Source organism: Paroedura picta, chromosome 10 (genome assembly GCF_049243985.1).
Source record: "Paroedura picta isolate Pp20150507F chromosome 10, Ppicta_v3.0, whole genome shotgun sequence".
In the NCBI taxonomy this organism is placed as follows: Eukaryota; Metazoa; Chordata; class Lepidosauria; order Squamata; family Gekkonidae; genus Paroedura; species Paroedura picta.
The window spans coordinates 40,886,932-40,904,041 of NC_135378.1; the positions used below are offsets into that span (position 1 = coordinate 40,886,932).

At 39.1% G+C, this 17,110-nt stretch overlaps 1 protein-coding gene across 5 annotated transcripts in view; it reads left to right on the forward strand.

Moving 5' to 3' along the window:
* VEGFC (vascular endothelial growth factor C) overlaps window positions 1-17,110 on the forward strand; it is a 63,795-nt gene that overhangs the window by 34,036 nt on the left and 12,649 nt on the right. For 3 of the 5 annotated variants that reach the window (XM_077302382.1, XM_077302385.1, XM_077302381.1), the window contains exons 2-4: window positions 7,050-7,272; window positions 9,724-9,914; window positions 15,685-15,836. In XM_077302382.1, the coding sequence (XP_077158497.1) occupies window positions 7,050-7,272; window positions 9,724-9,914; window positions 15,685-15,836 (566 nt within the window). The remainder of the gene's footprint in view (window positions 1-7,049; window positions 7,273-9,723; window positions 9,915-15,684; window positions 15,837-17,110) is intronic. The other 2 variants (XM_077302383.1, XM_077302384.1) reach the window with 1 other exon arrangement.

A 17,110-nucleotide genomic window follows, 5' to 3' on the forward strand; every position in this document is an offset into this window, starting at 1 on the left:
TAATTAATTCAGGAGGAATACCATCTAGTCCTGGGGCCTTTCTGCACCTCAGCTGCTGGATGAGTGACTTTACTTCACAGAAAGAGACTGGAGGCCACTCTGCTATGCCCGTTAATAAACATGGACTATAATGGCAATTTCGATCTTTATAGAGATTTTGAAAATATGCTACCCACGTATGTGGAGAAATATGGACGTCAATCAGAGATCTGTCTCTGGAATCAATGCCAGAGGTCAGTTTCTAGAAGAGAGAGCATTTTTATCTTTTACAGATTGTATGAGGGTTTCCCACAATTCATTACTGTATTGGATCTTTTTTTGATATAGACGTTTTTTTGTACTTTTTCTTAAATTCTAGAACTGTGTCAAATGTTTCCCTCCTACAATCTAGTCCTACCTTAGAATACAGACTAAAGGCTCTAGACCAGTGGTCCGCAACCTTCCGGTTGCCGCAGACCGCTCTCTGGAGTGGCGGGAGAGGGCGGCCCAGGGACTGCCACGCATGCGCATTTGCGCCCGGCAGGGGTGCAAACGCGCGTGTGCAGCAGTCCGCGCATGCGTGTTTGCAATGCCGCCATGCCGGCGGCCACGGCTCCCTCTCCCGGCCCCTCTGAGCTGCCAGCAAATCGGCCGCTTCGGCGGCCGATTAGCTTGCGGCTCGGCAAGCTTCTCTTCCCCCCCTTCCCGAAACAAGAAGCTTGCCGGGCTGCGAGCTAATCGGCCGCCGAAGTGGCCTGGCGAGCTTCTCGCTTCAGGGGGGGCGGGAAGAGGGAGCTGCGGCCCGGCGCCAAGGCCTTCGCGGCCCGGCACTGGCCCGCGGCCCGCGGATTGGGGACCACTGCTCTAGACAGATCCCCTTTTGCTTTGACACATTCTTTGTCAAACCATGGCTTTCTTGCTTTGTTCATTTTCTTGCCATCTGAGTAAGAATCTTTAAATAGGACAGGTTTTAGTCTGTTCACAAATAAGTCATAAGGAGAGATTGGATTCTGTGAGACATTCACATTTGAAAAGGCCTTACAGATGCTGGACAGATCTTCTGCAGGTATGATTTCCTTCAGTTTTAGTCTTTAGTTGGTCTGATCAGTTAATGACCATTTATGCAGTGGAGGTTTCATGCTGTGCTGCAGGCTGGAGTTTTAGTCATGGCAGGTTGCCCCACCTCTTCCTGCACCCACATGGGAGAGCATTTGGCCTGCTGCACCTCATCTGCCCCCGATTTGTGCTCCTGCACAAGAGCTGGGGCGGTAAAGTTCCCAGTGCATAAACGGTCAATCTGACACCCGATTTGTTGGAAGAATCTGAATGGGGAGCTCTACTTTAAGGAAACGACGAGTATCGGGAGGGACATAGTTGCAAAAGAAGTGGGAAATGGTCACCCTCCAAGAAAGGGAGAACCTGAAACCCCCTGACTTGATTAAGAGAGGCTCCCTCGAGCAACATGTAGTCAATTGTATTAGCTCTAGTACCAGCCATAAATGTAAATTCACCCAGATAATCATTATTTAGTGATCCATTTAGTATAGATAAACTTAATTTATAGGCCATGGATGCCAAACAAGCGCCTGCAAAATGCCTTTCCCATTGTTTAAAAACAAACAAACCTTGTTTGTTTTTCTGACATCTTTCCTGAGACAGTTTTCCTTTTAACTGCTGCTTCAGTCACAGTGATGTCTGCAGCGGAGGTCTCTGACCTTGGGATCTCCTCTGAGGGAATGTTGCAGGAAGTGACCCCCAAGCAGCAGAGTAAGAAATACCTGCAAACCTACCTGCACAGCTGTCCTGCCACAGCAGGGCTCCTGGAGACAGCCATAGTATGCAAATCACATATCTTGGATCATGAATAAGCAGGCTTTTGGCATCACAACTGCACCCTCTACTGATCAGCTGGACGGTCTGTATCAGGCCTGCTCAATGCAGTCTTCTGTGTCTATCGGAGTGGTGAGTCTAAGGAAGGTAATAGCTGCCCACCAGGGAAGAAGCCCTTTGTTGTCCCACCAGGCTTCCAAATTGTTTCCAATCAGTTACAAAAGCAAAAAGAACCTCTTTACCCTCCCAACAAAAGAGAATGTGGGACATATCCTCCTCTTATCCCTCCCTCTCCAGTCAAACGCCTTCCAAAAATTAGCTACTTAAAGACCTCTGGAGAAATGCCACAGCTCCTCTTGGCCAACAAAGGCTGCCTGTAAGAGCACCTTCCGCATTAGGAGCAATTATCCAGTGGTAGATGCTCCTGTGGCTAGCTTAGCATCGGGGATGGTTCTTCTACAAGAGGGATAAGGCATGCTTAAAGATCTCAGTGATAAAAAAAAATGGCTTGGCTCTCTGCAGAACCCTTGAGTCCATTGCCATCACCATAAAAACTTCAGTAAGTTCAGTACTAGAGATAGGTACTCTCTCTATGATGGTTCTGCACACAGAGCCCACCTTCATTCTCAAGGTCAACAGACCTTTTCACAGCTCACAGGAGTTATTTTTGCCATCCTTAAGCTGTCTCATCATTGGAAAAAGAACTTGCACCCACTTGACCTTCACAGAGCATTTTGCATTTATGTCAAAAGGGCCAAGCCATTTAGGAAGTTGGTTTCCCACTGGGGGGTTTTCATCAGTCAAGGGGAAAGAGGTTTCTAAGGATGCACTAAGCAACCCTTCAGGTCCCAGAGGGGATCCTAGCTCATTCAGCAAGAAGTGCTTCTATATCATAAGCATTTGACACAAATGCATCCATTACAGATATCTGCAAGGTTACAGTGTCATTGTTTAATAGGCATCACAAAATGGACTCTATTGCTCCTGCTGCAGCAGCACTGGAACAGAGAATCTTACATTGTGGTCTAGTCCTAGTGTTATTTTTATGCTTGCCCCTCATTTTCCCCTCCCTGGATCAGATGAGCTTTGTAACATTCCAAGCATTTCAGAGTGACCTCCTCCCCTTGAGAACCAATGAAACATTGGACTTATGAAGGTTCCTTCTTCTTGAAAGTGAGGAGGACACTCTGGATTCATCCTAGTTGGAGAGTCTATTAAGCTCCCTAAAGCTTCCTGAATGCCAGTCTCCATGATCATTGTTCTTTCACTGTTCTGACAAATATCTTAAGGTTCTGTAAACCTTGTTGTCTGTCAGTTTAGCATGCATTGTGTAATGTTATCAGCTGCAGAAGTCTCCAGACAAGAGGGTTGCCTCCTCCCCCCAGTGGAGAAGTGAAGTACAATAATTTCCTGCCTCCAGGGTTTGTGGGAACCCAAGGGTATCAGAGTGTCCTCTTTGCCCTTGAGAAAAAGAAACATTCAGTCAGTCCAAGATTCCATTTTATCTACAGATGTAATAATTTAGTGAACATCAGTATGCAGACACACTATCCAATCCACAGGAGTAGAAAGTAGCAAGCTGACCTCTTCTGTTTTTCATTATTTCTTTGATTTGCAAGATATTTAATGATTTCCTTAATATTTTCTTTATCTGTTGAAACACCCACCATCCTCTGACCACCTGGAAGCTCTTTTTCTGCACTTGTCACTTCTTTTTTCTATGTTTCGTATTTGTATTTTAAAACATATACAGCTCTTTTGCATTATATTGTAGTTTGAGTATCATTTATTTACTTTCATTCTTAACAGTTTATTTTGTATGACAGATCAGTTTCCACTGTAAACTCTTCAAGGCATACATAAATGAACAGCAGTAGTAGCTCTAGGCATAACTACAGTATTAAAAGATTCACAATACATTCGTATGTATTCCAGTCTGTTGAAATCTGTAAGCTTACACTAGAGTAACTGCATAGAACTACTGTTACTTTTTGATGTGTTTATGTTTATTCATCCATTACTATAGATTAGTTTTATAGTCCTGTCATTGATATCTCAGTTCAAAATCTTTCATTTCCAAACTGCAGAGTCCCCTCTTCTTATATTCAATGTGAAGTTGTACTGTCATCAGTCATTATTTTACTGTTAACCATAAAAGCTTAAGTGTTGAAATAAAAACATTTAATAACATATGTTTTCCCTTAAAAAGCATTTTTGTATTCTTCAAATATTTACTGCTTAATCCTAAATGGTTACACACTTCTAATTCCATTGAGTTCAGTGTATTCTATTCTTTAGTTACTCGTAACACATTTTAATAAACCAATGTGTCCTGTACACAAATAAGCAAACTTTTCCCCTTAAAACTTTTTGTTTATATTTTATCTTAAAAGCTATGTCAATAAAACTTCCAAAATGAATCATTCTAACAGCTCTAGTCACTATAATTACATTTTATTCAATGTTACACTATGTATTACAAGTTCAGCCAAATACGAAGTTTCTTGACTTTTGAATTAATGAAAACCACCAGAAATAGATGAAAGAAAGTGAAAACAAATACATCTTATCACATTGGAGAAATTCATTATCATCTCTTTCAGTAAGCAAATGCTTGGTCACATTATCAAAAATACTGTTTCTATTTATGGCTTTACTGCATATGAACAGGGAAAAGATTCAGGTAGAATGATTCTGTCAGGAGTCAGCCATTGGCTATATCATACTATATCTTTAAAAATGTATTCTAGCTTGTGTTAATCTAAAAGAAGTTCAATTCCAGTAGTTTTGTACTCGAATAGGCTTCAGAAATTTTATAGATGGGATGATATTTAAGAGTAGAGCTATAAAAAAAACAATCTTTGGAGCATGTTTGGCAACAAAGTTTAAAGAAATTCTATAGGTTATACATGTTACAACTATGTATATACTTCTTGACTCTCCTAATATCTTTTGTTAGGATGTATTCAAGGTATTTGTTTGGATGTTTATTAGTAGCAGGAAAAGTGTGCACACCACGTCTTGGAGAGAAGCTAAGGACCCAGATGCTTGAGGCTGGCTGTTAATAATATGGAATCTTGCAGTGAAAGAGAAGTTATAAATTTTCTTGAGCTTAGAGATACCAAAAGTAATACAAACATGATTATACATTGTGGTATTTTTTTACAGTATTTTAAAAAAAATATAGGCAGTCTTATGGGTTTCTTGCAGTTAAGCATAAATCTTGTTGAGAATTATTCAGTTTAGCAAAACTGCCTGAGTTGATAACAAAAAACAATAATCAGATTGGCGAAATAGTATCACTGTTAGTTGTTCTTGTGATTTTGAATAGGGTTTATATTTTTTTATGTTGAAGGTACAGAAATGTGGCAGAATTGGTGCTGCACTTTGCAATTTATCTAGCCTCCAAGCATGAGAGGAATGTTTTATCAATTTGATGGCATAAGTTCTAAATAGAACTAGCCACATAATAAAGCTAGATAGCTAAGCTAAGCATTTATAAGCATTGTTCTAGATCCAGATGTTACTTCACAGGATGGAATCCAACAATTTCAAAGTTTGAAATAGTTCCAACATGGCTCACCCAGAATCATGAAGTGTGCTAAAGGTAAACATAATCCCGTCAAAGGGCAAAAGATGCCTAGAAAACTATCCAAACCCCCACAGATGCCTAAAGAATCTTTCCTTTAGGTCTAACAACCCACATTAGTATGAGTCCACTTAACCAATCAGATGTATGGTCAATGATGTAACTTCATCAATCAGATATGTTGCTACCTATGTGACCCACCAATCAGGTGAGTTGCCTTAATGAGACCATATACTCTGTAGCTGTATAGGGCCCAATCAAGGAAACATTTTCTCCCACAGCCCCACCCATGGGTCCTTGCACTAGTGAGATGCAATGCATAGGCCAAACTCCTTCTCAGATTCCTTGGCCTTAAAGAAGCTAGACATAATGGTTTGTCCAGTGGCTGTATGGCCTCCCATTATCTCATCCTTGACCGTGAGTTCCAAGAGAAAGAAGCTCTAACAATTTCAGATAGGCCCATGCCTGAACCAATGTACTTGAATAGACAAGGGACTACTATGTGAGCTAGTCTCTTAATATAGCCTACAAGAATGATGTCAAGGAATCAGATATCTTCCAATTGGTAATCCAGCAAAAATCATAAATCCCATGATTTGTATTTCATGTATTGTCCTAAGATCATACATTGAGCAAAAGAAAATGGCAACATGTGAATTGTGGGCTTGGAATAGGAAAGCTTGTGTTCAGCTAATTGATTTACCTTGGATCATTGACTTTGTTTCTGTCTTAGTTGCCTCATAGTACAACATATATAGTACATGAGGCCTTAGAGTAATTTACAGTGCAGTGGAAGGACTTAGACATGTGTACTTTTGTTTAGAGTTGCTGTGTTAACATCCAGTGAACTAGGAAGCAAGCAGTAGTACAGTACTAAAAAGAACTCCAGGCTTGAGCATATGCTTGGCTCTTTCCCATAGTTGTGTCCATGAATTCTTATGTTCTTAACCAAGAATGAGAGAAATGTGTGATGTCTGTGACACTGGTGGTACTTTTGTTGCAGCGGAGTCTTTCATAATAAAGGGTGGAGTAGACAGGAAGAACTATTTTTATGTACAAGTTCAAATATAGGTTGTTGATAATCTTCCTCATGAGGTTGCTGGGAAAATGGGATAACCTCATTCTGCCCTGAGCTCCTTAGTTGAAGTTCCCTATGTTCCATGTCACAAAAAGTCGCATAAACAGCATTCTGGAAATTGAAAAACAGTTTAAGCCTCACAGTCTGATATATCTATGTTTACCTGTAAGAAAACTGAATTCAGCTGAGTTTTGCTTGCTGAGTTCAGTGGAGTTTATTTCAAAGGGAATGCACACAGTATTGCAGCTTACGATACATTAGAAGATTACAATATGTTTGTTCCTAAAATTAATTTAGGTGTTAATGCTTAGATATCAGTGATGTAGTGGACAGTTTTTCAGGGTTATTAATGCAATACAGTTGCTATCATAAAGCATATTTTATTTTTCCTTGAGCATTCATGTCAAAGCCAACAAACACAATTCAGGAATGTGTGTGTGTGTGTACATATGAAACTTTAATCTGAAGACGGTGTGTTTTTGGAAGAGGAAGGTTTAAATAGAAAATTTCATGAGATTAATCTCAGCAACCTTTGTGCAATAGATAAGTAATTATTTTTGCATATTTTCTTAGCAGGCTTATGCAAGCAAAGAGCTGGAAGAACAGTTGCGATCTGTATCCAGTGTGGATGAACTCATGACAGTACTTTATCCAGAATACTGGAAAATGTTCAAATGTCAGTTGAGAAAAGGGAGCTGGCAACATAGTAGGGAACAGTCCAGCTTCGATGCACGATCAGAAGATTCAAATCCAATAAAATTTGCTGCAGCGCATTATAATGCAGATATCTTGAAAAGTAAGTGTTGGAAATCTGGTGTCCTCCAAATGCTGTAAATCAGAATGCTAGAAGATATCAGTTCTGTCAAGTATGCTTTAATATTTATGCAATGAGAATAAAAACTGCTGAGACATGATATTATCTCTTGATTTACTATTTGCAGAACCTGTGTAATGACAAGAAATATCTTCTAAAAATTTTTGATAAGGGGATACACTTGTGTAGCAAATCATGGTCTTAGACAAGTTTAGTTTCTTATGATGTTTCTCAGGAAACCTATCACTGTTATGGCAGTTAAAACACCCATGTTCCTTGAATCAGAGTTCTACTCAGGAAATCCCCTTTCCCAACAACATGCCAGCACATGAAGGGCAAGTTCTGTGAGTTGCCTATCTCTAGAGCTTTCCACTTTTACACCCAAACATTTTTACACATGCAGTATCTAGCTACATCTGCTCATATGTAGTTACGAGGCTGGCTTATGTTATTCTTCACTTAATATGATATTCTAATCACTGTTTATTCTAGTTTGTATCCTGGTCCATCCCCCCCACCCCCACCCCAGCAATTCCCCCATTTCTTCCTTCCCCTTAACCTTGAGTTGAAGGAAATAAGATAGAATATTATTTTATTATATTAAATGAATAAAGACACCTGATCTACAACTCACATCTGAGCCATGGTTCTGCAGTTTAAAAGCCCATGATTGATTTAATTGGGGTTAAAGTGGAGCTTAGTTCTACCCCATTCCTGGAGCAGCTGTGCAATGGGCTTTTAAACCACAGCAGAATGGTGGGATTTTTTGTTTGTTTTACTTCAGTTTCAAGGGGGAAGTGTGACAGCTATACATAGAGCACGAAATAAGACCAATATTGTATGGAACAAAACAAAAGCTCTATGGGGAAGGCATCCATTTTAACCACAAGTCTATAGATAACAATAAATGAATGGTCTTCAGTGGGTGAAAAAAATACTTGTATGAGGTCTGAGAGAATCCAGTTGCTGCTTCTTATCTCCTGAAAACGTGTGAATTGAACAAAAATTATTCTATGTCCATTCTTTCATAGGAAAAGGGGTAAGCATTGTTAATATTAGCAATAATTTATGTTCCCGAAATATAATCACATATTTTCTTAGCAGGATTACACCTTTACTTATCTTTTGACATCTTATAGTGATAAAGGAAGTTCACTGTTTCCTCCCTGGGCATCAGATTCTCAATTGCATATCAGTTATGCTTGTGTCATTGGGCTGTTTGTGTTTTGTAGTTATTATTGGTCCATGACAAAATAATCTTTCTTGTGTTTTATTTTACTTCAGTTGAACTGTCCTTGATAATTTTCTTGATGGCTTCCATTGTTTTCTGTGCTGCGTTTTACTTAGAAAGAGAGGAAGAGAGCTGGAAGACCTGATACCACAAAGCAGTTGATGCTTAAGAATCACGATGTATACAAACTGACAGTTCCAGCTCCTCTTGCAGTCTTTAGATAAAGCCACTGAGTTGTGGGTCCTGTTCCTGTTCTAGGGGCAGAATGTAGCATCCTATTCTTTTTGGAAACCTGAGCTTAAGGCTTTAATAAGTACCAAACAAGGAATATTTTAACATGCTTGGATCTCAAATTAGTTTCATTCTGATGTTCTTCTTTATGGTCTGGACAGACATATTTATGCAGAACATCATTTGTGAACTTTCAAAAGCTGAAGCCTCGGAGATGGCACTCGTGCCCTTCTAAGGATAACAAGCTTTGGCCCTGAGACTCAGGTTTTGGGTCTCAGGGTAGCAGGTTAGAATCTCATAGCATCAACTAGCTCATGTTTGAGGGTAATGATTGAAGAGGTAAATTGGAAATGAGAGGAAATAATCAAGTGTTAATAGCTTAACTAAATTTTACGTTTAGCACACACTTAATTTTGGTGTTTTGTTTGTATTGCAGTAGGTCTGTTCATCTCTATAAAGCACATGATATGACTACACACGTCTATAGATCCCATATAATACAATTCTTAGTAGTATTCGGAAGAACTGCCATGAGTATTCGGATGCTGTGGGCCCAATAACCCTCGGCTTTTCCCTCAATTAATAAGCTTTATGTTTACCTCCTGGAGCAGGGCACTTGCCTTTCTATAATCATCTCTGGGTAGATTTCATTTTGTTTCATTTAAACAGCTCTTTTTAAATATCATTTCTAGTTTTAATTAAATAGCAGCTTTCTTTGCATTTTTGTTTGTTTGGTTTGGTTACCTCTTTATTTTTCTTGCCCATTTTTACAGCTGGTGTGGTTTTAAAAATGCTAGATTATGGGAATAAAATTCCTCCTCTAATGGCCATGGCCACTTTCTAATCTGTTTATGCATTGTCATGGACCATTTCATAAGATAAGCAGGTTTTAACTGATTTTAGAGGAAGCTGATTTTGAACCCTCTTAAAAACTGTTTTGTAACCTATGAGCTTTCCCTGTGACTTGGCAGGTATTGATAATGAGTGGAGAAAAACTCAATGCATGCCACGTGAGGTATGTGTAGATGTGGGGAAAGAATTTGGAGCAACAACAAACACCTTCTTTAAACCTCCATGTGTGTCCATCTACAGATGTGGAGGTTGCTGCAATAGCGAGGGCCTGCAGTGTATGAATATCAGCACAAGCTACATCAGCAAAACGGTAGGTAGTTATACCAGCTACTGCACTTTCAAAGTTGGTTTCCATTTCTATGTGTACAATCCGTATGTTGGGTTCCATTTCTATGTGTACTGTCCGTATGTGCTTTCTGTATTCATTGTTAAATTGATATACTCTAAAGAAAATAAATTCTGTTATTGAATTATAAAATTGAGTGTGAAAAAATTCATAGCAGAAGTATGATATGCTTTGTGTTCACGGCACAGTTGGACTGGTAAGTTGATAGAGGCAAAAGAAAGAAGTATAGTAGGTGCAATATTTAGGATATGCAAGGTTTTCCACCAACCTTCTGATCCCACAATCCATGTATGTGGTTCTAGCAGCCAGAGGTTTTCTGGTTTTGATTTTAAATTGTTCATTGTTCCCCTGAGCCCTTTTGTTGTCTCTGGCTAGAGTCTACCATTTGCTGGGCAGCCTTCTTTCAAAGTGCACTTTAACATGTGCATGCCCACGAAGATGTCTATCCTTTCACATCTTTAAAACAATACAATGAGAACCCCATATGCTACACCTGAAAAGTAAATTATATTGTTTGTAGATGTCCTTCAGGATCAAGTTTCACAGGGTAGCTGGCTACATAGAAACGTTCTAATCAGAATTACTACTTGAGGGATTTCATACTGAAGACAGCATGAAACTGAACTCAGCCAGGGTTTGAAGAGGCCTAGAAAACTTTCAGAGCTGCTTGCACAAATGGGAAAAAAAGTCAGCATCACACAAAAACTGAATGTCCAGTGTTCAGTTAAAAGCTGCCATCAGCCATAACTGACTGTGGATGCTGAGTGGCATTTCCAAGCCTTCAGGACTGGGAAATATAACAAATAGAAAGAAAACCAATTTTGACCAGAAGCAACTTTGATAGCATGGCAGTGGGCCACGTTCCAAACTGTACAAAGGATACAGAAAAAAATCTTGGCATAAAATAGGCCACAGACTTTATTGTAGTGCATCAGCAAAACCCTGCTCCCATGAACTAACTTTGACTATCAGAAATGACTGATATAGAATTATACCTGCTTCATGTCAGGCAGCAATTCACCTATGGCAATTCACCTCTTGGGGCTCGAGAATAATCAGCATGTTTTATGATTAGTGCTCAGATGTGACCCAGAAGCTAGGGAAAGCTTCCCTTCCAAAGAGTTTGTTGCCCCCATTTGCCCCCAAAGAGTTTGTTGCCCCCATTGCTAAAAAGATAAGAACACTCTGTTTGTTACATTAGTTGAATTGACATTCAAGAGGCTCATTTTTGTCTTTGAAAAGGACTGTGGTCCCAAAACCCCAATTTGAGAAACATTGTGTTAAATCCTCACAAAAATATATATAATAGTATTCAATTATAATCAATGAATAAATTCATGAAGATTGTTTTGAGAGTTCACAAGCATTGTCAAAGTAATGAGACTGGCAAGTTTCAAGCTTTTCTTGACAGAGCAACAGTGTTCAGCAGCTTTCCCCAAAACAGCAGATACTACAGGAAATAGCAAATAGCCACAGGTTAATTTTTTTAAATTTGGGGCAACTTTATTATGAGCAAAGGCAAAATGACAGTAGACCTAAGACCATCCAATGCTCCAAGGCATATTCTGAAAAACCTCAACAAGCAAAAGGCCTAGTTTCCTTCAAAACAAGTTTTCACTAGAGATGCAGCTTGTAGCTAGCACATAAACCCTTAACTTTCCTGCATGTTGCTTTTGAGTGGTAGAGGCTGGCCCGTTTAGAATGGAAGACTACATGTCTAGTATATAATTAGCTAAAGAATTGCTGCTATTTTAGCTATATTTAATGATTTACAAATATACTTTGGATAAAAATTTCCATAAACAAGCTGGATGCCAGGATGTGTCTGGGGAACTTGTTGTCCTACTTTGGCTGTTATTGAGACATTTTATTAGACTTCAGCACTCTTTTAAGTACACAAAAGTACACAGTGAATATTTAATATGGTTACCATCCAGAAGAATTCCAACATCAGATTAAACAGCAATAGAAGTGGCCACACACTTTCTAACCCTGCTTCAAATATTTAGAATCATAAATCACTCCATCACTGTTTGCAGAAGCCGGTGAATCAGAAACTACAAAGAATCTCAGCAACTCTTTTTTTACTCATCTTTGATTTTATGAGCATATATGGTTCATACTTGTTATGTTTGCTATTTCTGTAACTATGGCTACTATTTAAAAAAAATTTAAACCAAGGCTGAGCAACTTCAGCAATGCTGTGAAAGTGTGCGAGAAACCTTTATTATCCCAAATCTCATCAAGCACTCATTCACCTACTGAGATTTTCAGATTTTATCATCGCAAAAACCCAGTAAAGACATAATTGCTTACCTCCATATCGTATATCTCAGACTTTGTGGGGAAAGCATCTTCTCAAAATAAATTTAAAGAAATATGTGAAATATTTTCTAAGGGAAGTAAATCAACAGTTTTAAGCAGCAGGTAACTTTTGATACATATATTGTGTTCACAGTCACTAATGAATAAAGATATATACATTAGTGGAATGCTTGAGTCATTTTCTAAATGCATTTTCTAATTGTGTTTATCCATGCATTTTTGCTCATTTAGATGATTTCATAAGGGCTGCTAAATTTGGCATGTATATTAAGTGTAAGCCTTCATTTTCTAGCATATTTCTAGCATTTCTCCATATTTTGCTGTGCACTTTGGTTTCACTGAGAGAAGGTGGCACCATAACAAACTAGCTGAAGTGGAGTGAATATATCATTAGTATTTTCATTTAGAGATTTCATTTAGAGATCAGTGCTTATATAAACTAAAGAATCAATTTAAGAACACCACTGGAAGCCAATTATGGGAGAGCAGCAGTATAAAAATCCAGTAAATAAATACATTTAAAAATGACACAAACCAGCCAAAGTTCAATATGTATAATCACATACTTAAATTTTTAACACTTAAGTAAATACAATTCAAAATTGTGTTTTGACTGTATCACACCACACCTTTTTATAAGAAACAGACTCATCAGGCTAGACAACTAAATCTTAATCTTATATTTTCTTTACTACAATTCAAGTTATAGTTCTAAAACACAAAGCTTCTGTAAGCCTAGAGAAAAGTATTTTAATTGTATAAACATAGCATGAATAAATACAGATCCAAACATGCAAATATATCATCTTACAGGGATGGAAAACTTGAATCAAATGGGCTAAAATGAAATAAAAATTATATACCAAAAATATGAGGAAATAAAGAGGGACAGTGAAGACATTCCTTGCCTGAAATATTATCTGGTCTAGGGCTGACCTTTCTTGGAGGTAAACCGACTGAACTGAGGGGTTAAAACTGGGATGTACGTTGAAGGGTTTAATTTAATAACATAAATCATCCAATCGTTTGCATTGAAATTAGATGATATACATTTAATCCATGTGTTTTGACACAGTCATGTTTAAAATCTACTTCAGACTCAAATACAAAGGGATATGCTATTGGTCATGCAGCATATAAAGTAAAACCTAATAGTTTAGGGAAAATTGGGATTGCCTTTTTGATTCATCTGCTGTAAGTAAGAATTAATGAACTCAAGTAAAAGGGAAGGAAATGCTGGGTTTGTGCAGGAAAAAGAATAGCATCAAAAGAAGAAAATATTTTTCTTTCTGACAACAATTGGACCCTCTGCTTTTGGTCCTGGTCCTTTTTGGTCCCTATCCTGGATTTTTGACAGCATAGATAGTTGAATGCACTGGGAAAGGAAAATTCTTCCATGTGCATAGCTGTGCTCATGCTAAAATAATCTATTTTATCATTTTCTTCCCATGAGGACTTCTATTCACATAAAAGGTAAAGGTATCCCCTGGGCAAGCACCATGTCTGACCCTTGGGGTTACGTTCTCTAGCATTTTCTTGGCAGATTCAATACAGGGTGGTTTGCCATTCCCTTCCCCAGTCATTACTGTTTTACCCCCCAACAAGCTGGGTACTCATTTTACCGACCTTGGAAGGATGGAAGGCTAACCTTGAGCTGGCTGCTGGGATCAAACTCCCAGCCTCATGATCAGAGCTTCAGATAGCATGTTGGCTGTCTTACCACTCTGCACCACAAGAGGTTCTTCTATCCACATACATACTGACAAAAATGTTATTTGTCTGTGTATAGAAAAGCCCACTACCAGAATTCAATCCCTTTCTTTCAACAACATCATATTTCAGTGTAACAAAGGGTGTTCTAAATGCTGATAGCAACTTGAACAGTAGTCAGTGGTTCTCACTGCTGGATCAGACCAGTGGTACATCTAGTCCAACATTCTGTCTCACACAGCACCCAAACAATAATAGCGCATATATGCTGAGGCCTCCCCCTGATCTTACTTTCTAGCTCTAGTATTCAGAGGTTTACTGCCTCTAAATATAAAAATTCCCTTTAGTCACCCTAGCAGGTAGCCACTAATAAATGTATCACCTATGAATCTGTCTAATCCCCTTTTAAAGTTGTCTTTGCCTGTGGCCATCACTAGGTTCCAAAATCCATATTTTAGTCACTTGTTGTGTAAAGTGGTATTCCCTTTTGTCCATCTTGAATCTACTGCCCATTAACTTCATTGAATGCCATCAAGTACTAGTTCTAGTTCAGGATAGGGAGAAAAAAGTTCTCTCTTCCACTATTATGTCCCCATGTACCCAGTCATCCCTTTTCTGAACTGAAAAGTCCCAGAGTCTTCAGCCTTTCCTAGAAGGAAAGGTCCTCCAATCCCTCAATAATCTGGGTTGCCCTCTTCTGTACTCTTTCCATCTCTCTGATGTACCTTTCAAGATATGGTGACAGAAACAGCCACACAATATTCCAAATGAGGCCCCACCATAGGGATATTATACAGTGACATTATAATAGTGGCTGTTTTATATTCAATATCTTTCCTAATAATCCTTCATATAGAATCTACCTTATTCACTGCTGTGGCACATTCAGTTGACACTTTTTGTGAGCTATCTACTACAACCACAATATCTCTTTCCATCTCAGTCTCAGCAAGTTCAGACCCAATAACGTACATTTGAAGTTGGGGATTTTTTGTTCCAATGTGATCACCTTATATAATGACTTGAAGAAACTGTACAATAAGCAGAAAGTACTAGGCACAGTCAAGGTTGTTAGAATTCATTATACCAGTCCCAAAGCTTTATGCAATGCCTGCTAGGCCAGCAAGCTAATCTTGTTTGCTTTGGCTGTAAGACTCTGAGGCATAACTTCACAGCCCTCTAGGGTTGACTAGGCTACATCTATTGGCCTTAGTCAAAGTCTCATATGATTTAATGCCTTGACTATATATTTCCTTATAAATTAACTGTTTCCATTGATTCCTGCTAGAGAAAGTACTGTTAATTGTAGTAGTCAGAGAACAGCCATGCCATGTTAGCATCCTGGTGTAGTTATAATACCGTGCCATCCATAAAACGGGAACTGATAATGTATCACCTTGACTAACAGTGCAGTCCTAAATAAGGTCTACTTAGAATCATATATAGGTGTATTCGATGGATTTTCTCCCAGGAAAGTGTTCTTAAGATGGGACTGTAAGAGACTTGTCAGTCCTACAGATAGCTTGTGGAGCAGTTTAGGTGACGTAGTCACAAAATATTTTATTTTTTAAGATTTAAGCCTAACAAATATGTGGGAAATATTTATGTTGAATAATTTGCATGATGAATCATTAGTCCCATTTTTGCTTTTAGCATTGTGTTGAATTGAGTTTTTTTCTTCTTTTTTCTTTTTATGTAGTTGTTTGAAATAACTGTGCCACTGTCTCATGGTCCAAAACCTGTAACAATCAGTTTTGCCAATCACACGTCTTGCCGATGCATGTCCAAACTGGATGTCTACAGACAAGTTCATTCCATCATTAGACGTTCTTTGCCACTGACACAACAGCAGTAAGTACAACATATTACTTCCTGTCTTATTAGAAAGGGCATCCAAGAATAATTCACTTTGCCTAGAAACAAAATGAGTATAAACACTATCTCACTTACCAGCAGTATATGTTGAATACTCATTAATTTTGCATCAGGAAACCCAAAATCTTGTCCTAGCTGTAATCACTCCATATTTCAACAAGACTTTTATTTATTTATTTATTTATTTATTTATTTATTTATATATATTTCTATACTGCCCATTTCTTTGCAGCTCTGGGTGGCTTAATGATAATAGCACCCGAGATTCGGCGAGGGGGCCGTTGCTGCTGTGGTGGCAACGGAACCCCGAAGAGGGAGGCTGAAGGGACTGGGACTACGAGTTTCAGCATTCCCGGCGGCAGCCCTATGGGCGGGGTAGGAGGCAGAGACGGGCTCCAATAGAGGGAGCTGAGGTTTTCCCGCTCTGCCTCTTTTCCATGCAGTGCCGAAGCGAACACCCGCCCTCCCTCCCTTTGAGAATTTGTAACTTACGTTGAGATGCATGATATGAGATGTTTAAAAATTATTTTAAAAAAGAAAAAAAAAGAAAGGAAAAGAAGAAGAAGATGCAAGTTGGGAGCAAAGGGTGATGCTGAAAGTTATGTGTTTCTATTGTCACAGCTGGCGGTTGGTGAGCTGGAAGCGGAGTTTTTGAAAGGGGAGCCAAGCTTGCGCGCTGGCATCCTAAGGAGACGGGGGCCCCCATTAAGGGGCTGTGTGGATGCGGAGCCCATTTGTGGAGCTCGCATTTCCGGGTGGCAGGCGAAACCAACAGAGGCAGAAGACGCCCGATGGGTTCGCAGTGGTGCCACCTCCCACAGGAAGCAGGTCAGAGGTCTGGGAAAACTGGCATGTGAGCCAGCACAACCCGTTGAGGGAGACCTGTGGAGTTAAAGGGGCTGCCTTGTGGTCGGCTGAAGAAGAAGGCAATTTTCCGCTTCCAGGCTACGCCACTCTCAAGTTAATAAAGCGGCTGTGACCTTTTATGCCAAAAAAGAGTTATGTTGTTGTGTACTTATTGAGGGGTGACGACATAGACACCTGCAAAGCAATTAATGCTGCAAATTTTATGCTAGTGTTTCCAGTCATGCTATGCATCTTCTGCAACCCAAATGCATCTCTCTCTCATATTTACAGTACTTCTTTATCATATGTGAAAATGTATTCAGTCCAATTGCCCCTACTGAGAAATTGCCACAGTTAACATTTTACCTTCTTTTTAGTTTGCATTTAGACACTTAAGTTGTTAC